Here is a 24,212-nt window from a genome sequence, read left to right on the forward strand (position 1 = left end):
TTACATACAATCTGGGAAACTGTACCATTCTCCCTCAAGGCATAGAAAGAAAATTGACCGAATTCGGTCAATTACTTCTCCGAAAATCGGTGTTTACTCGGTAATGAATTTCAAAGACCGATTCCTTTTTCCAATTCAGCAACCTAAATGAGAATTTACAAGAAACGCACGAAAAGTGAGTGTTGATTTCTTGTAATATTTTTATTTTTTCTCTTTACTTTTAAAAGCGGCTTCTCTGTCTGTTCACTCGGATCTGGTGTCTTTTCGTCGTTTCTTACTAAGTCGGACGTATTTTACACACAGAAGGGTTTCCAGACCTTTTTTTAAATTAAGCAAGCAAAGAGATATCTGTTGCATTCATCCTTTCTCTCATTTACATACATTTGGAAGACCAAATCAACGTTTTGGAAAATATTTCGAAATCGATTTTTTCTTAATTTGGATTCCTCTCTTATCATTTCCTCAATTAAGCGAAATTGATTTTTATTCTTCTTTTCATTATACACGAATTGTTGAACATATCCGTTCATATATTCAACCATTTAAGGAATTCCCATTTCGTACGAAACAGAGACCATCGCATATTTTAGATTTCCGAATTTGTCCTCAACTCATCTGATAATTAGTAACCATGGAGTCAAAGGTAAATGGAATTGAGCTTTCGCCCGTGGAAATGGCAAAGCGTATGGCTTGCCATATGGCTGTTGATGAAAATTACCCCAAACACCCAAAGGTAATTGGCATTGGCAGTGGTAGTACGGTAATTTACGTTGTTGAACGTCTTTTGACCAAACCTGGAGTCGAAAAGGTTGTCTTTCTTCCTACCGGATTTCAATCGAAAGAATTAATCGTCACTAGCGGTCTTCGTCTTGGTGACCCAGATTGTTATCCTGATGTGGATGTTTGCTTCGACGGTGCCGATGAGGTAGACGATAGCTTGCAGTGTATCAAGGGTGGTGGTGCTTGCTTGTTTCAAGAAAAATTAATTGGATTCTTAGCAAAGCGCCTTGTCATCGTTGCCGATTCTCGGAAAAATTCCCATATGCTTGGTGAGTTTTGGAAGAAAGGAGTTCCAATTGAAGTTATGCCCATGGCTTATACCTCTATCTTACCTCAATTGGTTGCCCTAGGTGCCCTTGACCCCAAGTTGCGTATGGGTGCTCCTGGTAAGGCCGGTCCTGTCGTTACTGACAATGGCAACTTCATTATCGACGCCAATTTTGGTTTAATCAAGGACCCTGAGGGACTTTTTGAAAAAATCAAGCTTTTGGTTGGTGTTGTAGAAGTAGGCATTTTCTGCAATATGATTTCTGCTGCTTACTTTGGCAGTCAGGATGGTACCGTTACCGTCAAAAAATCTAACGGTGATAACCATATTATTCCTCCTAAGGTTACTGTCACTGCAACCGAAGTTGATGCAGTCGTCGCCGAAAGTAATGCTGAGCCATTAAAGTAGTTTTTCTGAACGAATCTTCTATCTTGTGCTCTTCATTTATCGTTTTCATGTCAATGTATCATACTTTGCTTTTTTCGTTCTTACTTTCTTTTACTCTTCGATCCGAAATTTGAGCGGCTTTTAAACTTAATAAATTTTTCAATAATTTGTATTATAAAAAAAGATTTTTTCAATATAATGAATTTGTTCTAACATTCATATACGAATCTTTACTATTTGCACACTCACTTTGCTCAAAGTAATATGTAATTCGTAAATATAAACTAGGTAGTAGCATCTAACCATTCAGTTAAATAAAAGCTCACTTTATTTGTTTCTTACTACTCTATGCTCTATAAAACTTCTTATCAAAACTCATTATCATCAATTTCATATCGTAAATCAAGTATTAATTGAAAATGCTATCATTAAATCAAAAGTTATAGCGCTAAACTAATGGAACATATTCAAAATCAAAGGTCATTATTAAAAAAAACAGAGAGAAAAGACGTACATTGGCCATAATCCATATTGGCTTGTATCGTCCAAAAGAGAGCATCAAAATTATAGAATATAAACGAGAAACATAATCTATATTCAAAACATCATAATGGAAAAAAGCTTAGACCTCAAAAGGACTATAAAGCAACCGTAAAAGACGAGGATTAATAAAAAGGATCTAAACCGGACAAGGATTAAAACAAAACTTTTTGAGAAAAGAGGGCAATCGCATAAAATAGATTAGATGATGTAGATAGGATTAAATTTTATAGATTAACCGTCAAAGAGCGTGTCATCAATATGGATATAAAGCATGTTAGAGAATAAAGAATTAGAAAGCAAAACAAACGGTCCGCTACTATGAAAGCAAGCGCTTGACGTTTGTCCAAACGATAAGACCTGCGATACATCTTCATTTATACGGGCGAGTATTCCATGCTTTAACGAATTTTCATGATAGGATCGAAAGGCGAGCCTCTGTATGACATGTTCGCTTTTGAATCAAACAGTTTCCAAAAGCGCAAGGTCTCATCAGCAGCACCGGTAACAATATTTTCACCGTCTGGAGACATAGACAAGAATAACACACGATTTGTATGTCCCTTTAAAGTACCAACCCGCGAAACTTTTGGGTAGTTCCATATAGCAATTTCGTTTTCAACGAAACCGTGTGTGGATACAATTTCATTTGTTAATTTTGACCACTGAAGACTACAAACCTGAGATCCTGTGTTGATATCATGTATCAGCGAACCTCTATGAGTATTCCAGATTTTAATGGTCTGATCAGCAGTACCACCACCCGAGGCTAAAATTCCTCGTTGATGAGTACTCCAACTCAAAGCCCTAACAGCGGCTGAATGATCATGAAACGAATATAATGGAACATCGCTAAATTTGTCCCAGACATACAAGGCATTGTCGTTTCCACCTGAAGCTAGTTGATTGTCCGACGAGCTCCAATCCAAATTACAAATCTCTTGACGATGAGATCGAAGTGTTCGAAAGTAATGTTCGGATTCCCTAACATCACGGTGTAATATACTATTATCACGTCCACCACTACTAAGGACATGATCATTCCAAGCAAGAGCACCAACGCGGAGACTATGACCTGCCATAGTCCGAACCTTCTTACATGCTTCAGCGTCCCAAATTTCTACAAGTCCATTATTAGTACCAACGGCAAGGTGCGTTCCCCGTTGGACCCACTTCAAAGAAGTTACTGTATCGGACGGCCAAAAATTGTGCATGACTTTTACTTCACTAGTGACAGGAGACCAAAGGTACACTCGTGAACCCAAAGCTATAGCTAAAATATTACATTGGCCCCAGTCAAGAAGATTTAGATAATAATCGTCAGCGAGGTTAGGAGCATCTAACACTTTGTAAGGAAAAGTTGGAAGTTTTCGTTTTTCTTGCTGTCCAGCAGCAATGAAATCTCGGGTCAAAGATCGAACGGGTGATAAAGAATATTTTGTACGGTTGGGATCATCTTGAAAAAGCAACTTTTTCTTATACGGCGAATTATTCCGATCCCGCGGAGACATGAACTGAAATACTTTTCTGGACGGAGTGATGGGAGTCGTTTGTAAGGCAGAAGAAGAGGAGGAAAATGTAGAGGATGGAGGTGTTTGTACAGTTACGCCTCGAGGACCAGTATCATAGTTCGGCATAGACGAATTCATATTTGATGCGCTACTAGGAGTCTTGACCATTGGAACAGACGAAGGCGAAGAATCAAAATCTCCAAATAGCTCTGAATGTAATAAATTTGTAAAATTACTGTCTGCCAAAGATGCTCGATTCTTGCCGGGCGTCTGCGGCGGCTCAAAGGTGGAGAAGTTCGACCATAATTCAGTAGAGCCAGACCCCCGAGTCGGAATAAACCTATCGCCATCATTACTACGGATCCGTTTTCTATTTGATGAAACCTGTGGATTGGTTTGATCAACACTTGATGCGCTGTCCATCTTCAATCCTGTGCCTTCATTGTTGGATCCAGTGCTTGTCCCAGGATTCGACGAGGAGCCTACATTGTCTTGATAAACACTGCCCCTACGCGGTCGATGCGAATCATTTGAGCTTCTATCTTCAGCACTGCGTTGCTGGAGTCGTCGTCCCGATTCTTCCATAGCCGAAACTGAAGTCGCCAATTTCTAAATGAAGCAATTGTTCTTTCCAGATCAAAGTATGCAATTCTATGTTCTAATCTTTAGATCCTTTATTGCATTCGAAGTAATATACGCTGTTTTCTCTAAAAAATGCTGTTCTTTAATATGCTTCAATTCTGGTTGTAGGTAGCTGCTAATCACTGGTTTTATTCAATATTGGTAAGGGTAGTGCATAAACGAAATAAACCAACCTCGTTATGCTAGGCGACTGCTTTAAGCTCATCTTAGCTCATTTTGACTTGTTTTTTTCTCAATGATAGCGAATGTCAGCATACGATGTCATTAGTTCGGTAACTTTATTTGCAGTCTCGTAACGTCCTATGCAAGTAAACTATAACGAAAACGACAGTTTCAAATTGCACTGCGTAAGAGTACATTATATGCCTTCGTCCAGAACCACCAAAGTACTAAGTGGGGGATTTGCACTGAACAGTAAAGTACTAGGTAAGGCTAATCGAGTAGAGTAAGTCAGAGTCCATTAAATGATACTGAGTATTCATCCGTAGTTGGCATAGGAGGATTTTAAAGAGAATAAATGAATTGGATTTTCTTCGTAACAGTTTTGAGGGTCTTGCTATGACTAACATCTCCCGAAAACTGGAAAAAGGTTTCCATAAACTAAGAGCGATTCATCATTTTTTGGTTCCTGTCAAAATTGAAATTGCTCGAAAATCGGAACAACAAGTCCCATCCTTTATCTGGTTCGGACAATAACTTTCTATCATATCACGGAGGAGGAAACCTTGTATCCAAGCTTATTTTATTTAAACTCGGATTGCTCAAAAAGTTTCACTCGAGGGTGAAGAGACAAGGATGAGATAGATATAGAAGTATAGCTTAGTGAAGCATAAATCAAAGAAGAATAGATTATTTTTCCTCTTTTATTTTCATTAGTTAATCTTTTTTTTTTTTTTTTTTGGGTGCGCCGACGAATCGTTGTATTACGATTTGGTAGAAAATAGTTTTCTAAGGACCCTTCGTGTTGATTCCTCGGTGAAATAATTCTTAAATATAAGCGCTTTTTATAAGTTTTTCCTCGTATTTTCTAGATGGATCGCACTTTCTCCGTTTTTCGTTTGTTTACTACCTGCGTTAATGCAAACAAAGAGCAGCTAAGGTTCGAAACGCCAGAAAACAAGCAGAAAAGTGAGCCTGCTAAAAATTTCTTGAAATGTACTTAAAAAATGAATGTAGAAGTACAATAAAATCCGCCTTCTCAATGCATTTCTAAATCAATTATCATACTTGTGACCCAGTCTGTTACTTCTCTAGTACGATAGTATGATGGCTGTCTGTAACCACCGTACTGTAGAATCCACAAGGGAAGTATTATTGTGGTTGTATTAGCAAATGGTGAAAAAGTAGTTGTTGTCGTTCTTTTACTTTTTAATTAATTTAATTTTCTTAATTTTGATTCCCTAGGAATTTCTTTTTCTCATACCTGTCGCTCTTTTTTTGGTTCATTTTAAGATTTTGTAATCTATTTCGCTCTTTTGCTCTATTTTGTACTTCTTCGCTCGTATTTATCCTTTCCTCTATTTTTTCTTCTTTTTTTTTTGAATCGCCTATTTGATTTTGGACCATCATCAGTATGTCCACAGCGAACGTTCGAACGATCGTTCGGGTTCGTCCCAAATCTCTTCGAGAAATATCAACAAACGCCGTTAATCTTCTTACAATAGATGAGAACCAAAATGAAATCACTATTAACCCACCTCCAGAAGGTTTAGCAAACTCAAGACATAGGCATAGAGTGCGAGGACCTCGAGTATTTCACTTCGACAAGTGTTTTCTCCCTTCTGCAATTGGATCTAGTGGCCAAGCATCAGAAGAGGAAGATTTGATTCAGAATATAGGTCCTTATTTAATTCATTCAACTCTGGAAGGCTATAATGCATGTCTGTTTACTTATGGCCCAGGCGGGAGTGGTAAAACGTTTGCAACCATTGGTGTTCGTGGCTACAGTGGATTAGTTTATAGGCTTTCATGTTTCCTTTTTAAAGAAATCGAGAGAACCCAAGAAGAAACGAATGCCACAGTCCGGGTTTCCATCTCGGTGGTAGAAATTCTAAATGAAACATTATACGACTTATTAAAATCCAAGGAGTCAACAGAAAATGATATTCATGCTGATGCTCCTACCCATTACTTTTCTCAAGGGTTTTCCCAGTTTGAGGTTGAAAATGCTCAAGAAATTGACGCATTTCTACGATTAGCAGCCAAGGTATGCATTTTCGCGCCAGCTTAGCGAATAATGACTAATTCTGTATAGACAAAACAAGCAACTTTAGCTGACCGATTTGGAAAGACTCATGGGCATACTGCTATTATTTTCAAGATTCACCAAAAAATTCCGAAAACTGACAAACAGGTTTCTTCGCAAAAAGAATCTTACTTTGAAATTCTGGATCTAGCAAGCTTTAGCAGAAACTCTCACCGAAAGCCCGAAGATGAAATAACGAGCGAATATGCTGGTGAGGATAATTCTTTATCAGTATTGAATCGAGTAATTGCATCCCTTACTAGTAAGAAACACGATCTCACAATTCCTTATAATGATTCGGTTCTCACTCGTTTTCTCCAGAATGCTTTGGGGGGAAATTGCAGAACTATTATGCTGGCATGCGTGTCGCCATGCGATTTTGACGAAACATTCTCTACTCTACGATATGCAGAAGCAGCCAGAAAGATCAAGAATATCTCCGTGATAAATACAAAGAGAACTTATGGAGATTCTGATGAAAGTGAGTTTGACAATATTGTATCCAGTTTGGAGTCTGACAGAGTTCAAATGAGACGTCATGAAGAACATAGCAAAAAGCTACTGACAATCATTGATGACTTAAGAACAGAGTACGAAAGCAGAATAAAAAGTCTTGAACTGCAAAACACAGCGCTAAAGAATCACCTTTGCTTGGCTGTTGATGCATATCTCAACCCGGTGGAGTTGAAATTTCCGAAGAAGCCTGAAAATAAGTCACCAAAGACTATCAACGAGATACTTCAAATGGAACTCATTGAATTCGAAAAAGACGTACAAATTCTTGCTAGAGATTTTGAAGGAATTGTACTCTCCCCTCAAGATTTCAGTCCTCCAAGACTTCAGAATATAGAAGAAGAAAGTTTAAAACATGATTCTTTGTTAGATTAAATTAGTTCTAATTAAATAAACGTATATAAAGAATAAAATAAAATTCAAACTCCTCTAGGGAATAATATAGTAAAGAATGACCTGATTCTTATTACATAACTTTTCGCTTCATCGCTTATTGTCCCTACCTCAATGGAAGATGTATCTTCCTTGTCTTCTTCGGATTCGTGTATAGTCAAAGCTGGCAAATCTTTTGATTTCACTTCGTTTCCACATTTTTCATATAGTGATTTCAATAACTCATAATCAAATATCAGTTTTTGCTTCTGAATATTACTTAGGGAAGTAGAAGAAATCTCTTTGAGAATGTTTAGCATTGAGAAACTCAATTCAGATACTAACTTCTCTTTTAGAGTGTCGTTAGCTATATCAATTCCGATAATTTCCAATCTATCGACAACATTCATAAAAACAGTATACGTTGCCTGTAAAGGAAAATACGTTTTTCCAAAACTTTCATCGTCAACCGTGCTTAACTCTTTATCGAAACCAATGGCATATCCCTCTAAAGACTTCGTTGCTATTTCCTTCGCCAATGCATCTGTCACTTTTTGTGAAAATTTAATAAACAAATCGTAGTTTACAATCCCTTCGCAAAGTCCAATAATCCTAACGAGTTTAATTGCTTTAGCCAAAAGGACATCTTTATTCTCTGTTGACTCGGATGATGTTATCTCCTCAGACGCTTTATCAAGTTTCTGCAATATTTCTTCTGAGAATTCATTTAGTTTCTCATTTACTGATTGTTTGAGGCTTCCCGTATTAAAAGGCAGAGGTGTGTTTTCGTAAGAGTCAAAAGTTTCCAAAAAACCTCTTATTCGTTTGACGCGATCCTTGAAAGATAAAAGCTCTTGATAAAAATTTTTCGTGTCATCCTTCATTCCACAGGCTTGTAAAAAGTAGGACTGAAACGATGATAAATTGGGCTCCCCTGACAAGTTCCAAATGTCGTACTCAGCTTGGGTTGAGCTTGCTAAAAGCGTGTCTATCAAACCGAATACTTTCAATCTATGCTGCTTGATATTTTCCACTATTTCCTGGAGAGCATTTATAAAGTGAGGGTATAAGAGGGAATTCCACAAGTCTTGAAGATCTTCTGATTGAGAAGTAGCATTAATATTAGAAAGGGCACCATATTTTTCTTTTACTTTCTCGAGATCTTGTACTTCTTCAAAAAACGGTTTCCTTAAATTCTTGATGTCTGCGTACACACGATGTCTCCATTCACTTAAGACTCCATCCAAATCAACATCGAATGAAGCATCCCATTTAGGAACATAATTCAAATCTTCCAAAAGCAAGTAGCGAGTACAAATATCGTCCGTAAGGCAGAGGTCGCTACGAAGCGATTTGCTAGATAAAAATTCAAACTCAGAAATTGAAGATATAACTTGGTTAATGTGATGTGGATACCATTTTCTTACAAGTTCGCCGGTAGTAACAAATTCCAAGCCAAACTGTAGAGTGTCTGTCATGGACATGAGAGTCGTAAAACGAACATCCAGAAATGCACGTAAAGAATCTTCTAAAGTCATATGCTTAAGCAAAGTAAGCGAAGCCATAATTTTATCTTGATTTTTCAAGTCTTCCTTCGACAGTTGGTTTAACTGTTCCTCATAATAATGAGTGCACGCATCATACTTATGGACAAATTCCTTCAAATCCCGATCATCTTTGTGAAGCCGCTGAAACAAAACACGAGTAAAAAGGAACAAACGAATGGAAAGTAGATACTCTTCATTATTGAGCAACTGAAACGTATACGGAAGGGCTGTATAGCAAAATCTTTTTACAAAGGACTTGAAGCCATTCTCATTACCCGACAAACGTAAGGAAGAAAACTTGGAGAATACATCGGCAGCTTTTTCTGCTTTTTGTTCACTCGTTTGAGATTGAAGTTGGTGAATGTTCTCTACAACAGCCAGCAAACTGGACTGAATTTGAGAGATATTATCAGCAGCTTTCAGAAAACTTTGATAATTTAAACAGACACTTTGCTGAAGCTCTCTTCCTTTCTCCTCTACCTGCTGTTGTACGAACTTTTCCAATTGAATGGTTTGTGAAATACTGTGCGTTCGAAACACCTCTTTCCAGTCAGTAGTTTTTTCGGACGAAGCGCTCAGTTCTTCCATTGGATATTTTTACAATAAAATGATCTATTTAAGACTCTTTCAACGATACTCCAAAGTCGGTTCTTCAATACTCAATGAAAGTTGTCCCCAAATTTGTTATGAAAATTCAAATTGCTATTTTTTCCTGTTTTATAGCCATAAATGACTTTACTAACATAGAATCAAATCATTAAAAGCAAATTGCAGTTGTAGTTTCTTATGTTTACGAATTGACGCCTATGCCCACTTCAAGTTCATTGAAATAGCAAACCTGAGTTTTCGTTGTAATATATTATAACGTAGTTTAATATATTTTTCACTAATGCAACAGAACGTAACGTAATACAAAAATGTCGATTTCTTAACTTACCAAATTAGGAATTAATGAGATGCTAACGCTTATAACGTATTAACGTTATATATCACTGTAACATTCTAACGAAATTTAAAGAGATGGCAAACTTGGAAAACACATATATAAGTAGTAGAAAGTATGCTGAAGTTAACAGCACTTTAGTTTTTAGTAGTGAATTAAGCATTTGTTAAGCTAAAAAGATTCCATATGAGTGCTGCATTACAAAACGAAAATCCAGAGGTGAAGGCTTTGAGCCAACTTCCTTCAAGAGCACAGGAAGAAGAGAATTTGTTCTTAAAAGGTAATGAAGAATGGTTATGGGATACAAGCGACGAACTAGAGAGTCTTGAAAAGGTTCGTGACGGAGTTGATGCACAGGAAATCTTTGACTTGTTGGCGAAAATCAATGATCCTGAGCACCCTTTAACTTTGGCTCAGCTTTCGGTCGTAAAATTGGAAGATATTGATGTTCAAGACAACGCGCATGGTAATTCTTTTGTCGTTGTCTATATCACACCTACTATCCCTCATTGTTCTATGTGTACGTTGATCGGATTGTGCATTCGTGTGCGTTTGGAACGCTGCCTTCCACCTCGATTTCATGTGGACGTAAAAGTAAAGAAAGGAACACACGCAAGTGAATTGCAAGTGAATAAGCAATTGAACGATAAAGAGCGTGTTGCAGCTGCATGTGAAAACGAGCAATTGCTCAACGTTTTAAACAGCATGATGTCTACTTGTGTTTAAATTCACTGCCGCTGTTTTTATGAATGTATATTAAGTTACTGTTTTCTTTTGGATAAAAGCTATGTTATTGGTTGGTTAAACAACATACGGGATCCCCCTCTTGACGATGCTCTTTTGTAGTATTAATTTCTAGTTTTATATATAATCTTACTTCATGTTCGGAAACTATGATTTTGAAGATCATTCCATACTATTCGGCAGTGTATTTAGTCATTATACTGCAGGAGGCGTTGTAAATTTACCACTCAAATCTTCATTCGTAATATCGTAATCGTGAGCTTCTTTATCATCCAACTCATACTCATTAACTTGCATGCCTATACTGTTGTCAATAAATTCGAAAATTCCCGTCGGTAATAATGGAAGGAAAGGTATGTCCTATAATTCATGGTTAGCACTAGAAACAAACATGGTAATTTTTCTGTGGTTTGAGCAATACATACACCGGCTGGAACATTCATATAGTATCCATAAAGTACACGGACTAAACTTTTCGATCCAACGATAACAACGTCGCGGGATTCTCTGGCAATTTCCAAAATCAATGGTTCCAAACGAACGGCGAGGTCGTAAAATGATTCTCTTTCTTTTACCCTGCATCTATATGGGTCTCTCATAAACAAATTATATTCGTCTTTTCCAAAAGTAGAACGCAGTTTTTCGAAATTATTTCCAAACCAGTCCATAATCAGTGGTGAGAGATTTGCGCGTGAAAATGCTCGGGAGCCTAGCTTTTGAAAAGGGGTTAATGTGGATTCCTCCATGCTAGACATCACAACAAGATTTTTAAAAGAAATTGAAGGAAACAGTTTTTGAAACTGTTTCACAAGGTATTCCATAAACTTAGAGTTTGCTCCATCATCTTCAACTTCTTGGGGCAAAAGCGGTCTCATTGAGGCTTTCGATACCAAGAATACACGTTTTCTCGTAAGGGTAATGTTCATTAGTAAAAATAGAATACGTGACTAGAGGAAAAGTTAGTAGAGTTGGACGAGTAAAACCGGAAGCACGTACCAATAAATATCCTTGATTTGTCCGGTTGGTTATAAGCGTCTCAGAAAAGTTGATCATTTTCACATAAGAATATTCTTTTTCATCAATTGGTTCATATTGCATTTTTAAAAGATCGATACGTCGACAGTATTCTGCTTCTGCTTCTTTCTTGTCCCAGTGTTCAAACTATTTCTGTTAAACGAGAACGATATTATAAGTATTATTAAATGTCATACCTCCTTTGAAACTTGGATAGCCTCTTGAATATTGTCATGAATCACGTTTTCTTTGTCACAAAGGCTTTCAATAAACAAAATATTAAAGCTGAAGCTTTTAAATCGATCGTACAAAGCTTTTCTTGTTTCTTTCGTTCCGTTCGTGGCATCATAAATAGCAACTTGTCCTTTTTCTCTTGAAAGAAAATTCTCCAGGTCTCGTAAACACAGCTCAATGGTATTATCTCTGTAAAGTTTCAAAAATGCATCAATAGATTCTTAAATAAAAATGTTAGTTTGATGTTTATAAAAAAGAATCAAAAGACCGAATAAGAATCGCATACCTCGAGTATTGCCTGAGTTTTCAAATTCCTTTGATCGTTCATCCATATATTTTGCAAGACTGTAAAATCTACAATTAAATCCAAGCCATTTTAGGTACCTATCTATAGACACGGCAATGTTGGACTTTCCTCTAGCCGGTAAACCAGACATGATGATAACAAGTTTACCAGCATGAAACAACATTCCGTTTTCGGTACTGTATGTCTGGACACCGCCAAACTTTCGTTCATCTTTTTCAGAAACTTCTTTATGACGAGATCGCAAAAGAGTTGGGTTAATAGCTTGTTCAATTGTGACAGAGCTTCTTCGAGACATCTTGTAATTTGATAGAGGAGTAACTCTCACAAAACAACGTGAAATTGAAGACAAAGCTCTTTCAATTGGTTTCTTTTTATATTATAAAAGTGAAAAACAAAAGCACACTTTAGCTAGCAATAAATATCCTTGGAATGTTTACTTTCGTAATATAACACTGTTTATTACGTCCAACGCTCGAACTTTGAAAGAATTAAATTACCAATTCTAAAGAATTGAGATCTAAAGCATTAGTACATTAGTCACTTTCATTGAACATACGGAATGGTAAAAGAAACACCTACACTATAATGAAACAGGTTATGGGATAGTGCGAAACGGAGGGTCTGATAAAATCTAGTGACATAGCAAGCACTTGGATAGCACGGCCTAATTGTTATTCGGTAAACTGAATATGGGAGTACCTTATTTCATCGAAAAGTAACAAATCCAAATATGAGTTACAAACATAAACAATCAATAAAATGAAAAAAAAAAAAAAAAAAAAAACTATTTCATGATATTAATGCAATTGATTATATCAAATTCATAATAGTAAAGAATATTTTTTATTCCTAAATAATCTATAACATTAGAAAAAGAAAATACAAACCAGCCTAGGTTTCTCTAATATATGTAGGAATCACTTATAAGCAATATCTGTAATTTTCTTAGCAAATTTCGAAACTAGATGACTATATATACTTAATTAACTATATTATACTATATTAAAAATGGAGCATATTTGGCCCTGTATAAGTTTTTTAGTACAAATTAAAATCTTCTCTCAATGACGACATAGTAAATCCGTACTGAGTAAGGGAGAGGCACATTTTAGGTGGTTAAGATTTTATCCTACACTGAACTCAGAACCGCTAGTGTTATACTTGATCGGAGCAATTCTGTTGCATAACAACTCTAGAAAATGGATGGAAACATTGCTAATCGTATAAGCAAATCTCCAGTACTTCCAGTGGCTTCTTATTGCATGGCATCTATTTTGATGACCATGACAAACAAATATGTGTTGTCTAGCCCTGGATACAATATGAACTTTCTTTTGTTGACTGTACAATCCCTTCTCTGCGTCCTTACAATTAGAGTATTGAAGAATCTTAAATTAATTAGCTACCGCGACTTTGATTTGCGTGAGGCAAAGCTTTGGTTTCCCATCTCATTTATGCTTGTTCTTATGATCTACACTTCGTCAAAAGCTTTGCAATATTTATCCGTCCCAGTCTATACTATTTTCAAAAACTTGACTATCATTGTCATTGCTTACGGTGAAGTACTTTGGTTTGGAGGTCATGTTTCTGCCCTCACTTTGTTCTCTTTCGGTTTGATGGTTCTTTCCTCTATTGTCGCCGCTTGGGCCGATATTCAATCTGCTGGCTCTTCTGGCTACACTACCTTGAACTCTGGTTACTTTTGGATGTTTATGAATTGCATTACCAATGCCGCTTTTGTCCTCACTATGCGTAAACGCATTAAGCTCACAAACTTCCGCGACTTTGACACTATGTTCTACAACAACCTTCTTAGTATCCCAATTCTTATCGTTTGTACCCTCTTTACAGAAGACTGGAGTGCTACCAACATCGCTCAAAACTTCCCTCCCGACACCAAGTACAATGTAATTGTAGCCATGCTTATTAGTGGTGTCTCCTCTGTCGGTATCTCTTATACTTCTGCTTGGTGTGTTCGTGTCACTTCTTCCACTACTTACAGTATGGTTGGTGCTCTCAATAAACTACCTTTGGCCATCGCTGGTTTACTGTTCTTCAATGCTCCCGTCACTTTTGGCTCTGTCAGCGCTATCTTATTGGGATTCATTTCCGGTATCGTCTATGCTATCGCTAAGGCTCAGCAACAACGTAAGAAGGAAAGTGCTACCGTACTTCCCATGACAAATAATCCCGTTAGCGCTAGTTCCCAAAGCGTACGTGACAGTATGAGCAAGTCCTAATTACGGTTCGGGCACGTGAATGGTCTTTTTATTTCGTCAAGACAAACACGTATTTTATTGACTGTCCATATAGAATGATCGTTCTTATAGGAACGAAAGTTGCTTGTATTTTTATTACCTTTATATTCTTCGGATATATGACTTTATTGTTTCCTTAGCACACATGTGTTAAACGAACAAACCTCTTTAGAAGTAATAACTTAAAAACATACAGACTTTGTTTGATTTTTTAAAAACTTTATCTATATGCGGAATTCTATAATTTTGGTTATTTCCGATTATACTAAGCAAGGCATAACTCCAAAAATGTTTATGTCTAGCATGTAAATTTATGTTCAAAACAAGTAGACGTGCTTTTAGAAAATCTTGCTCTCAGCTCATGTGTAGTAGTAGTACTATGTATTTTCTTTTGAGCCATGGATTGTGGAAACCGAAATTGACCGTCTATATGTTTGTGATTAGGTGAATATGCAATATAACAAACTTTGTATTCTTTCTGTTCGTTTTAATGAAATGAGCCTAAGGAAGAAGCAGTCCGCTGATTCCTCTTATTTTTATTTCTGTTTCTTTACCTCCGTTCGAACCACAATTTAGTTCATCAGTCAGTAGAGTGATGGGCTGCAAATGTATGCCTTAATTTGAAATTAATCAATGGCGAGTCGCCAGCAATTGACGGTTCCTATTAATTTGAGTAATCTATTTTTTCCTAATAAGCACATATTATCGGTTATTAAACAATGAAAACTATTACAATGTTTTTTCGTCCAACAGATGAGATTGACAAATTTAACCAAGTCTTTCTTGCATAATTCCAGTCAAAACAGAAGTTATCCTCAGCAGACGTATAATTATTCCTGTTAAATTTTTGAAATCTATTTTATTTATTTCAGCGTCTACAAAAAATTTACGAAAGAACTGTATTATCCATTCAAATTAAAGAAACCTCGAAAATCCATAGTATTACGTTCAGGTGCAGAAGCAATATTATATAAAATAACGAGATGCACAATCAAATATACTGTTTTCTGAGGAGCGACAAAAAAATAAATTTACAGCCACATAAAATTTTACGTTAGATGTTCGTTATATTCAAATTTCAAAGTGGAGCGATGGCACCCACGCAGAGCGCGGTCACTTCAACAGGTAGAATTTGAAACTTACCGACTACCAAGCATTTCAGCCTTGAGGCCAAAAATTTGATTTCCTGGTCTTTTAGTTAAATAATTGGGGTTCTTTGGTAATTTTGGTATTATTTAAATAGAGAAAGTTGGAGATTTAAAAAAAAATCTTGAAATACAAGGCAAAATGAGTGAACAAGCAGAGACAGCAATTCAAATCTGGAAGATTCGCCGCTTGGTAAAACAGTTGGTCAATTGCCATGGTAATGGTACTTCAATGATTACGTTGATTATTCCTCCTCGTGAACAAATTTCTCGAATTAGCAGCATGCTTGCCGAAGAATATGGTACCGCTTCAAACATTAAGTCTCGTGTAAACAGACTTTCAGTTTTGTCTGCCATTACTTCAACTCGTGAGCGTCTTAAGCTGTATAATAAGGTTCCTCCAAATGGTTTGGTTATCTATTGTGGTGAAGTTATGATGGAAGGCAACAAGACCAGAAAGCTTAACATTGACTTTGAACCCTTTAAGCCCATTAATACCTCCCAATATTTGTGTGACAACAAGTTCCATACAGAAGCTCTTGCTGAATTGTTGGAGACTGACCAACGCTTTGGTTTCATCGTTATGGATGGTCATCAAACTCTTTACGGTATGGTTTCTGGTAGTGCCCGTGAAGTTCTTCAAAAGTTTACCGTTGATTTGCCAAAGAAGCACGGTCGTGGTGGTCAATCAGCTCTTCGTTTCGCCCGTCTTCGTGAAGAGAAGCGCCATAACTATGTTCGTAAGGTCGCTGAAAATGCTGTTCAGCACTTTATTACAGAAGACAAGGCAAACGTTGCCGGTCTAATTCTTGCCGGTTCAGCTGACTTCAAGACTGAACTTGGTCAAAGTGACTTGTTTGACCAAAGACTTCAAAGCAAAATCATCAGAACCGTTGACGTTTCCTACGGTGGTGAAGCTGGTTTCAACCAAGCCATTGAATTGTCTGCTGATACCCTAGCCAACGTTAAGTTCGTCCAAGAAAAGAAGATAATTCAAAAATTCTTTGACGAAATCAGTTTAGACACTGGCAAGTATTGTTTTGGTGTCGTTGATACTATGAATGCTTTACAAGAAGGTGCTGTTGAAATGCTTCTCATCTATGCGGACCTCGACATGACTCGCTATGAGTTCAGAAATTCCGAGGGCAATACCGTTGTTAATTATATGACAAAAGAACAAGAGGAAGGTGATAAGACGAACTCTTACTTACTTGACAAGGAAACTGGTGCTGAAATGGAATTGGTGAATACCATGGCCTTGTCTGAATGGCTCGCCGAACACTACAAGGATTATGGTGCAAACTTGGAATTCGTTTCTGACCGTTCTCAAGAGGGTATGCAGTTCGTTAAGGGTTTCGGCGGTATCGGTGCCATCATGCGTTACCAACTTGATCTTGCTATGCTTGATCCAGAGTCTGATGAATTTTATTCTGATTCTGAGTAAAGATAAATCTGATAATGAATTAGATTTCCTTTTGTATTTCCTATCCTTTTCCCATACTTATTCGTCCTTAAATACATTCTTTTTCATTCGAAAGGTTTCAAAGGTGCTATCTATTTGTGGGCTCTGGCAATTGCAAGGTTTTTCGGTCAAAATTTCGCAATAGTATCGATTCAGTGTACCATATTCTTGGTTTCTTTTCACTATTAGTTGATTACTGTTGTATTGTTGATATCGTATGTTTGAAAGCGTCTTATTGTATCTTCTGCTCATTTCTGCTGTTGAATGCATACAGGTTTCTATCAATGTTGTGCCAATGTCTGAGCATGTCAATAATCTAGAGTGTCTTTTTAATATTAATTGCAAATAAATCCATAGTCAAACAATCTTTACAATAGCTTACTAGTACTTATTTTATTCTCCATGGAATTACGAAGCGCAACGAAACTGTAAATATGTTCAGTATCTTTAAGTGTAAGTATCGTATTGTATCACCAAACCGCTACCACATTCTTGAACGGGTCGAGTGAGATTTCTGCCGTATAGGCTTTCTACTTGCAATATGTCAAGTGAATCAGATTTGATTACGGTTCCTATTCTTGGCAAGGAGACCGTAAAGGTTGGTTTTGGTTTAGACGAATACGTTGCTACAGAAATTTTGAAGGAATTTCAATCTTCAACGTATGTCGTAATTACAGATTCTAACATTGCACCTCATCATTTGGAGCCTTTTGAGCGTATTTTTAGAGATACTATTAAAAAGAATGGTGCTCAATCGAGATTTTTGAGCTACATAATTCCTCCTGGTGAATCATCCAAGTGTCGGGCGACAAAAGCAGAGATCGAGGACTGGATGCTTTCGCAATCTTGTACCAGAGATACTCTATTAATTGCCATGGGCGGTGGTGTTATTGGGGACTTAGTTGGTTACATTGCTGCCACTTTTATGCGTGGTATTCGTTTTGTTCAAATGCCAACAACTTTGCTAGCCATGGTAGATTCTTCTATTGGCGGTAAAACCGGTATTGATGCTCCTCTTGGTAAAAATTTAATTGGCGCTTTTTGGCAACCTTTGAGAGTTTATGTGGATTTACTTGTATTGCATACCTTGCCTCCTCGCCAAATCATCAATGGTTTAGCAGAAATCATTAAAACAGCGGCCATGTGGAATGAAAAGGACTTTCAATTGTTGGAAAACAACTCTGCTCTTCTTATCGAAGAAATTCACAAGCCAGCAGTTTCCGGTGAATATAAATTTTCCAAGATTAAAGATTTGCTTCAGAAGATTATTCTTTCTTCTATCCGTACAAAGTGTGAAGTTGTGACTCTCGATGAACGTGAGGGTGGTCTTCGTAACTTGCTTAACTTTGGTCATAGTATTGGACATGCCTATGAAGCCATTTTGTACCCTCAAATCCTTCATGGTGAATGTGTCGCAATTGGCATGATGAAAGAGGTTGAACTTGCAAGACACTTGGGTATCTTAAAACCCAATGCTGTTGGAAGATTGGCCAAATGCCTTGTTTCCTATAACTTACCTGTTAGCGTTAATGACCCTAAAATAAAAAAATATGCCGGCTTTAAGACTTGTCCTGTTGAGAATCTTATTTTGACCATGGCCGTTGACAAAAAGAATCAAGGAACCAAAAAGCGTGTTGTTATCTTGAAGGCTATTGGTGAGACGTATGAAAAGCATGCCACCGTAGTTTCAGACGATGATATCCGCTTTGTTCTCTCTTCTGATGTTAAGGTCGACAATTTTACCGAAAATTCTTTAGACGTCGTGATTACTCCACCTGGTTCTAAGTCTATTTCTAATCGTGCTCTTGTGTTGGCTGCTTTATCACAAGGTACATGCCGTCTTACCAACATGCTACACTCTGATGATACCCAGTTTATGATGTCTGCCTTAGAATCCCTTGGAGCAGCCAAGTTTTCATGGGAGGATAATGGAGAAACTCTTGTTGTTGAAGGTAGTGGTGGTAAAATGAGTGCCCCTAAAGATGCTCTTTATTTGGGTAATGCAGGAACAGCTGCCCGCTTCTTAACAGGTGTCTCTGCGCTAGTCCCAACTCAGGATAAGGAACATGGTGTGGTTCTTACGGGTAACCATAGAATGAAGGTTCGTCCAATAGGTCCCTTGGTGGATGCCTTACGAAACAACGGTTGTACAGTCGAGTATCTAGAAAAGGAAGGTTCTTTGCCCCTTTCTACGTCTTCTTCAACCGGTTTAAAGGGTGGTGTTATTGAACTTGCTGCCACAGTTTCTTCTCAGTACGTTTCATCAATCCTTATGTGTGCTCCCTATGCATCCGAACCTGTTACACTTAAATTAGTTGGCGGTAAACCAATTTCGCAACTTTATATTGACATGACTATTGCCATGATGGCGTCTTTTGGTATTATTGTCGAAAAGTCGTCATCGGAAGAAAACACTTACCATATACCTCGTGCCAAGTACCAGAGTCCTTCTAAGTACGAAATCGAAAGTGATGCTAGTTCTGCTACTTATCCTTTAGCAATTGCTGCTATTACTGGAACAAAATGTACTGTTCCTAATATTGGAAGTGCTTCTCTGCAAGGTGATTCTCGTTTTGCTAGGGATGTACTAAAGCCTATGGGATGCTTAGTTGAACAGACCGCTAACAGTACGACGGTTCAAGGCCCCCCTAAGGGTCAGTTAAAGCCACTCGAGTCTATTGATATGGAAACCATGACGGATGCCTTTTTAACTGCTTCTGTTGTGGCTGCAGTATCTTCCAATGCTGAGGGTGACCCTATCACTCGTATCACTGGTATCGCCAACCAAAGAGTTAAGGAATGTAACCGTATTGCTGCGATGGTTCATGAGTTGGCAAAATTCGGTGTCCGTGCTGGTGAATTAGAAGACGGTATTTATATTTTTGGTCAAGACTACAAGACGTTGAAATCTCCTACTGATGGTGTCTATACTTACGATGACCATCGCGTTGCTATGGCCTTTAGCTTGTTGGCTCTCCTTACACCTTCACCTACTGTTGTTATTGATAAAGCATGCGTCGAGAAAACATGGCCCTATTGGTGGGACGTCCTTAAACAGTCATTCAAGGTTTCACTTTACGGTTCTACCGTTGAACAAGTTGAGCAACAGAATCCTTTGAGCAAGAATGCTTCAATTATATTAATCGGTATGCGTGGAGCTGGTAAAACAACAATTGGTAAAATAATTTCGAAGCAGCTTAATATGAAGTTTATTGATTTGGATGAGTGGTTGGAGGATCGCTTGGCTATGCCCATCACTCAGGTAATATTCAAACTTGGATGGGATGCTTTTCGTCTTGAAGAACACAAATTACTTCGTGAATTCATCCAAGAACGTCCTTATGGATTTGTTGCTGCTAGCGGAGGTGGTGTAATTGAGATGAATGACTCACGCAAGTTGCTTGAAAATTATGTAAAGAGCGGGGGCATTGTTTTACATGTTCATAGGAATATTGATCACATAGTTTCTTATCTTTCAAAGGACAGCAGTCGTCCTGCTTACAAAGATCAAGAAAACATTCGGGATGTGTATGCACGACGCCATGAATGGTATCGTCAATGCCGCTCACACTATTTTATCAGCCCTGTTTTGGATGAGAGAGTAGTAGAGGAAAAGATAGAATATTCAATGTCTAGATTTTTGGAAGTTATTACGGGTAAATCTCAATCTCTGCAAAAGCTTAAGGAGAAGAAGCGGTCTGCATTCTTGACTTTGAATTTCCCTGACGTCCAACAAGCTCTTCCCCTATTAAATGATGTGACTTTGGGATGTGATGCTGTTGAAATTCGCGTTGATCACTTGAAGGATCCTAAAGGTAAGAACGGTGTTCCGACGTTAGATTTTGTAGCAGAGCAGGTTGCTTTGCTTCGATGTCACACCCATTTACCCATTATCTTTACTGTTCGTACGAAGAAGCAGGGCGGATTATTCCCTGACGACAAAGAGGCAGATGCTCTTGAGCTAATTTTATCTGCTATTCGTTACGGTATCGATTATGTTGATGTCGAATTGGGATGGAGTATTGAAAGTATAACGAAAATCTTTGAACACAAGAGAAATACTAAGTTGTTAATGTCTTGGCATGATCTTTCTGGTACTTGGTCTTGGGCTAGTCCTCAAGAATGGATGCAAATGATTGACTTGGCATCTTCCTTTGCAGATATTATCAAGCTTGTCGGTACTGCTAAGGATATTAAAGATAACTTGGAACTTGAGAATTTCCGCAAGTCCGTAACCAGTACGATGAAAATTCCTTTAATTGCTATTAATATGGGTGGCAAGGGACAACTTTCGAGAGTGTTCAACAAGTTCTTAACGCCCGTAACTCACCCTGATTTGCCTTCTAAAGCTGCGCCAGGTCAATTGAGTGTAAAGCAGTTGAATGAGGCTTTGGCTTTGATTGGTGAGATTGTTCCCAAGAATTTCTATGTCTTTGGTAAGCCGATTTCGCATTCGCGATCACCAGTACTTCACAATACTGCGTACAAGTTATTGGGTCTACCTCATTCTTACGAAGCTTACGAAACTGATACTGTTGAGGAAGTAGAAGGTATACTTCGTAGCCCTGACTTTGGTGGAGCCAATGTTACCATTCCTTACAAATTGCCTATCATGCAATATATGGATGATTTAAGTCACGAAGCAAGATTTTTTGGAGCTGTGAATACTGTCATTCCTTCCATGAAGGAAGGAAAATTGCACCTTCGAGGTGACAATACCGACTGGCGTGGTATTTATGATACCTTTACTGCTGCTTTAGATGGAATGTCTTTGGCAGAATCCAGCGCTTTAGTAATTGGTGCAGGTGGCACAAGTCGGGCTGCTATCTACACACTTCATCGTTTGGGTGTTTCACAAATTTACCTTGTGAACCGCACTTTAGCTAACTCATATGCCGTTCAAAATGTATTCCCTCCTGAGTACAATATTAAGGTGTTGGATGCCGATAAGGTAACATCCGAAGACTTGAATGGTGTTTCAATTGCTTCAGCCATATCAACCGTTCCCGCGGACAAGGCACTCCCTGAAAGCGTAGATCGTTTGGTGAAGGCTTTGATTGCCACTGGAGATAGACAGTCCATATTTTTGGATATGGCTTACAAGCCATTGCACACTCCTTTGATGGGTGTTGCTTCTGAACATGGATGGCGCTGCTCTAGCGGTTTAGAGGTTTTGGTGCGTCAAGGACTTGCCTCTTTTCAAATGTGGACTGGTATGAATCCTCCTTTTTCGCCGGTATATAAGAAGGTGATTGAATAAATAAGTCAACGTTAGCTTACTTTGAATAAAACTTTTTTGGCGTCAAATAATTAGAAGGTATGGTATGGTATAGCTGCGTTTTGTAAAGATAATTTTTAATTTACATATTGTCGTACATATTCCATCAACTACCCTTTCAATCCAATATCAATACATCTTGGAGAAGGAATATACATACACTTCGCATATACATATTACTTACTACTTCTACAGATTCAAACGCAGACTAGATGGAATGCAAGAAACAAAAGAAAAATGATAGGTATATATTAACTGTTTAAAATAAATTATTACCGGATTAGAATCGGAACCTTTCATCATTGCATTCATGCTTCATTCAGGCTTTTTGCGAATAGACAAGCACATGAAAACGAATTTGAAAGAAAAATGTGGTGTACAGGAAAGAAGGTGAAACAAAAAGAAAAATTAATGCAATGTCCATGAACGACGATCAACAAAACAAATGAAGAATATTGTTTAACCACCGAAACCGTAAATGGTACGGCCTTGGCGCTTCAAAGAGTACACAACGTCCAAAGAAGTGACAGTCTTACGCTTGGCGTGTTCTGTGTAAGTGACTGCATCACGAATGACACTTTCCAAAAACAACTTCAAGACAGCACGGGTTTCTTCATAGACTAAAGCAGAAATACGCTTGACACCACCACGACGAGCAAGACGACGAATTGCAGGCTTGGTAATACCTTGGATGTTGTCACGCAGAATCTTACGGTGACGCTTGGCACCACCCTTTCCTAAACCTTTACCACCTTTACCACGGCCAGACATGATTCAATGAATGGAAAAAAAGAGAAAAATTTATATAATCAAGTTACGCGACGAACGTACAGATCAATTCCTTAATTGAAAATAAGGAAGATATAGAACAGAGGCAATTGCTTTACAAACGCGTAAGCAATTCCGATATTATAATTTCCAAAGCAATTGCTGTGTAAAAGTTTGGTGTTTGACAGGTTGTTGAAAAGGTGATACGTTCCATATATGTTTCATTTCCTCATCAAAAACCCTAACCCCAAATGCGATGAAGATGCGTGACCACGCGTACTTATATATGTCGAGGGAATCAGAACTTACCATTAACCAACACCAAGGAATTCGAATTCATTCCAACTTTAGGATATTCGAATTTACCAGATCAATAACACCTTTATTTGAAATATTTTTTACTAAGTTATAATGGCTCGTACCAAACAAACCGCACGTAAATCCACTGGTGGTAAGGCTCCTCGTAAGCAACTTGCCTCCAAGGCCGCCCGTAAGGCCGCTCCCGCTACTGGTGGTGTCAAGAAGCCTCATCGTTATCGTCCTGGTACCGTCGCTCTTCGTGAAATTCGTCGTTACCAAAAGTCTACTGAATTGTTGATTCGTAAGCTTCCCTTCCAACGTTTGGTTCGTGAAATTGCCCAAGATTTCAAGACTGACTTGCGTTTCCAATCCTCTGCTGTCGGTGCCCTTCAAGAAGCCGTCGAAGCTTACCTTGTCTCCCTTTTCGAAGACACCAACTTGTGTGCTATTCACGGTAAGCGTGTCACCATTCAACCCAAGGATATGCAATTGGCCCGTCGTCTTCGTGGTGAACGTGCTTAAGCGATGTTGCGAAGATGAATTTCATGTCGTGTCGTTTTTGATGTGATTTGTGATTACCATATATGAACTGTGTCATATTGGAATGTGGTCTTGAACTGGTGTTTTTTTAGGTGCTTGAAGGAATGCAATGAGAAGCATGACGAAAAAGAAGTGACAGACGGTAGTTTTAAAAGCTTCGTTTACTCATTTTTCTGTCGAAAGACCTAATATTTTTGTATTTATTGGACAAGATGCCTCGCAAATCTGACTATTTGGGTCGTGTACATTAATGATTTGAAGCAGTAATAGTAATAATAATAATTATGTTTTAGTTTTGTATTTTACAGGACATGTGCAATCCAACTAAGCAAGTAAGGAAAAGGATCTGTCTGGGTGAAAGTTGTAAGCATTGAAAAATTCCGGTTTGCGTTTGGAAGCAGGTATGGCTAAAGC

At 37.9% G+C, this 24,212-nt stretch overlaps 11 protein-coding genes across 11 annotated transcripts; 7 read left to right on the top strand and 4 right to left on the bottom strand.

The window, feature by feature from the left end:
- The first annotated feature begins 139 nt into the window (after window positions 1-139).
- On the top strand, window positions 140-1,720 carry SOCG_00956 (ribose 5-phosphate isomerase). The gene has a single exon (XM_013163376.1). It carries the CDS (start codon window positions 632-634, stop codon window positions 1,454-1,456), a length of 825 nt encoding a protein of 274 aa, XP_013018830.1. The 5' UTR covers window positions 140-631; the 3' UTR covers window positions 1,457-1,720.
- SOCG_00957 (CDK inhibitor Srw1) lies at window positions 1,691-5,118 on the bottom strand. The gene has a single exon (XM_013163377.1). The coding sequence runs from the start codon at window positions 4,069-4,071 to the stop codon at window positions 2,377-2,379; it is 1,695 nt and encodes a 564-aa protein (XP_013018831.1). The 5' UTR covers window positions 4,072-5,118; the 3' UTR covers window positions 1,691-2,376.
- A 348-nt stretch (window positions 5,119-5,466) lies between these two features.
- On the top strand, window positions 5,467-7,321 carry SOCG_00958 (kinesin-like protein Klp8). Its single transcript, XM_013163378.1, has 2 exons — window positions 5,467-6,334; window positions 6,383-7,321. Exons 1-2 carry the CDS (start codon window positions 5,702-5,704, stop codon window positions 7,259-7,261), a joined length of 1,512 nt encoding a protein of 503 aa, XP_013018832.1. The 5' UTR covers window positions 5,467-5,701; the 3' UTR covers window positions 7,262-7,321.
- SOCG_00959 (transport complex subunit Cog1) lies at window positions 7,306-9,393 on the bottom strand (the record flags this gene model as incomplete). Its single annotated transcript, XM_013163379.1, has 1 exon — window positions 7,306-9,393. One exon carries the CDS (start codon window positions 9,391-9,393, stop codon window positions 7,306-7,308), a length of 2,088 nt encoding a protein of 695 aa, XP_013018833.1.
- Window positions 9,394-9,827: 434 nt separating this feature from the next.
- SOCG_00960 (sister chromatid cohesion protein) lies at window positions 9,828-10,653 on the top strand. The gene has a single exon (XM_013163380.1). It carries the CDS (start codon window positions 9,935-9,937, stop codon window positions 10,472-10,474), a length of 540 nt encoding a protein of 179 aa, XP_013018834.1. The 5' UTR covers window positions 9,828-9,934; the 3' UTR covers window positions 10,475-10,653.
- Window positions 10,537-12,652, bottom strand: SOCG_00961 (6-phosphofructo-2-kinase). Its single transcript, XM_013163381.1, has 6 exons — window positions 12,604-12,652; window positions 12,027-12,564; window positions 11,704-11,960; window positions 11,489-11,653; window positions 10,918-11,439; window positions 10,537-10,852 (listed from the first exon to the last, which is right to left on the bottom strand). The coding sequence occupies exons 2-6, from the start codon at window positions 12,340-12,342 to the stop codon at window positions 10,688-10,690; spliced, it is 1,425 nt and encodes a 474-aa protein (XP_013018835.1). The 5' UTR covers window positions 12,343-12,564; window positions 12,604-12,652; the 3' UTR covers window positions 10,537-10,687.
- Window positions 12,653-13,181: 529 nt separating this feature from the next.
- SOCG_00962 (GDP-mannose transporter Vrg4) lies at window positions 13,182-15,151 on the top strand. The gene has a single exon (XM_013163382.1). The coding sequence runs from the start codon at window positions 13,247-13,249 to the stop codon at window positions 14,285-14,287; it is 1,041 nt and encodes a 346-aa protein (XP_013018836.1). The 5' UTR covers window positions 13,182-13,246; the 3' UTR covers window positions 14,288-15,151.
- Window positions 15,152-15,411: 260 nt separating this feature from the next.
- SOCG_00963 (translation release factor eRF1) lies at window positions 15,412-17,332 on the top strand. The gene has a single exon (XM_013163383.1). The coding sequence runs from the start codon at window positions 15,593-15,595 to the stop codon at window positions 16,892-16,894; it is 1,302 nt and encodes a 433-aa protein (XP_013018837.1). The 5' UTR covers window positions 15,412-15,592; the 3' UTR covers window positions 16,895-17,332.
- Window positions 17,333-17,385: 53 nt separating this feature from the next.
- SOCG_00964 (pentafunctional aromatic polypeptide Aro1) lies at window positions 17,386-22,251 on the top strand. Its single transcript, XM_013163384.1, has one exon. It carries the CDS (start codon window positions 17,454-17,456, stop codon window positions 22,170-22,172), a length of 4,719 nt encoding a protein of 1,572 aa, XP_013018838.1. The 5' UTR covers window positions 17,386-17,453; the 3' UTR covers window positions 22,173-22,251.
- Window positions 22,252-22,403: 152 nt separating this feature from the next.
- Window positions 22,404-23,214, bottom strand: SOCG_00965 (histone H4 h4.2). Its single transcript, XM_013163385.1, has one exon. The coding sequence runs from the start codon at window positions 22,959-22,961 to the stop codon at window positions 22,650-22,652; it is 312 nt and encodes a 103-aa protein (XP_013018839.1). The 5' UTR covers window positions 22,962-23,214; the 3' UTR covers window positions 22,404-22,649.
- Window position 23,215: 1 nt separating this feature from the next.
- On the top strand, window positions 23,216-24,196 carry SOCG_00966 (histone H3 h3.1). Its single transcript, XM_013163386.1, has one exon. The coding sequence runs from the start codon at window positions 23,370-23,372 to the stop codon at window positions 23,778-23,780; it is 411 nt and encodes a 136-aa protein (XP_013018840.1). The 5' UTR covers window positions 23,216-23,369; the 3' UTR covers window positions 23,781-24,196.
- Window positions 24,197-24,212: the final 16 nt, after the last annotated feature.

The sequence above is a fragment of the Schizosaccharomyces octosporus genome, assembly GCF_000150505.1.
Source record: "Schizosaccharomyces octosporus yFS286 unplaced genomic scaffold supercont6.2, whole genome shotgun sequence".
In the NCBI taxonomy this organism is placed as follows: domain Eukaryota; kingdom Fungi; phylum Ascomycota; class Schizosaccharomycetes; order Schizosaccharomycetales; family Schizosaccharomycetaceae; genus Schizosaccharomyces; species Schizosaccharomyces octosporus.

Coding starts and splice junctions, on each gene's coding strand:
- SOCG_00956 (XM_013163376.1), top strand. CDS start 632: ATGGAGTCAAAGGTAAATGGAATTGAGCTTTCGCCCGTGGAAATGGCA.
- SOCG_00957 (XM_013163377.1), bottom strand. CDS start 4,071: ATGGAAGAATCGGGACGACGACTCCAGCAACGCAGTGCTGAAGATAGA.
- SOCG_00958 (XM_013163378.1), top strand. CDS start 5,702: ATGTCCACAGCGAACGTTCGAACGATCGTTCGGGTTCGTCCCAAATCT. Junction 6,335..6,382: donor TTCTACGATTAGCAGCCAAG/GTATGCATTTTC, acceptor AATTCTGTATAG/ACAAAACAAGCAACTTTAGC.
- SOCG_00960 (XM_013163380.1), top strand. CDS start 9,935: ATGAGTGCTGCATTACAAAACGAAAATCCAGAGGTGAAGGCTTTGAGC.
- SOCG_00961 (XM_013163381.1), bottom strand. CDS start 12,342: ATGTCTCGAAGAAGCTCTGTCACAATTGAACAAGCTATTAACCCAACT. Junction 11,440..11,488: donor CAAATCAAGGATATTTATTG/GTACGTGCTTCC, acceptor CTTTTCCTCTAG/TCACGTATTCTATTTTTACT. Junction 10,853..10,917: donor ATATGAATGTTCCAGCCGGT/GTATGTATTGCT, acceptor CATGAATTATAG/GACATACCTTTCCTTCCATT.
- SOCG_00962 (XM_013163382.1), top strand. CDS start 13,247: ATGGATGGAAACATTGCTAATCGTATAAGCAAATCTCCAGTACTTCCA.
- SOCG_00963 (XM_013163383.1), top strand. CDS start 15,593: ATGAGTGAACAAGCAGAGACAGCAATTCAAATCTGGAAGATTCGCCGC.
- SOCG_00964 (XM_013163384.1), top strand. CDS start 17,454: ATGTCAAGTGAATCAGATTTGATTACGGTTCCTATTCTTGGCAAGGAG.
- SOCG_00965 (XM_013163385.1), bottom strand. CDS start 22,961: ATGTCTGGCCGTGGTAAAGGTGGTAAAGGTTTAGGAAAGGGTGGTGCC.
- SOCG_00966 (XM_013163386.1), top strand. CDS start 23,370: ATGGCTCGTACCAAACAAACCGCACGTAAATCCACTGGTGGTAAGGCT.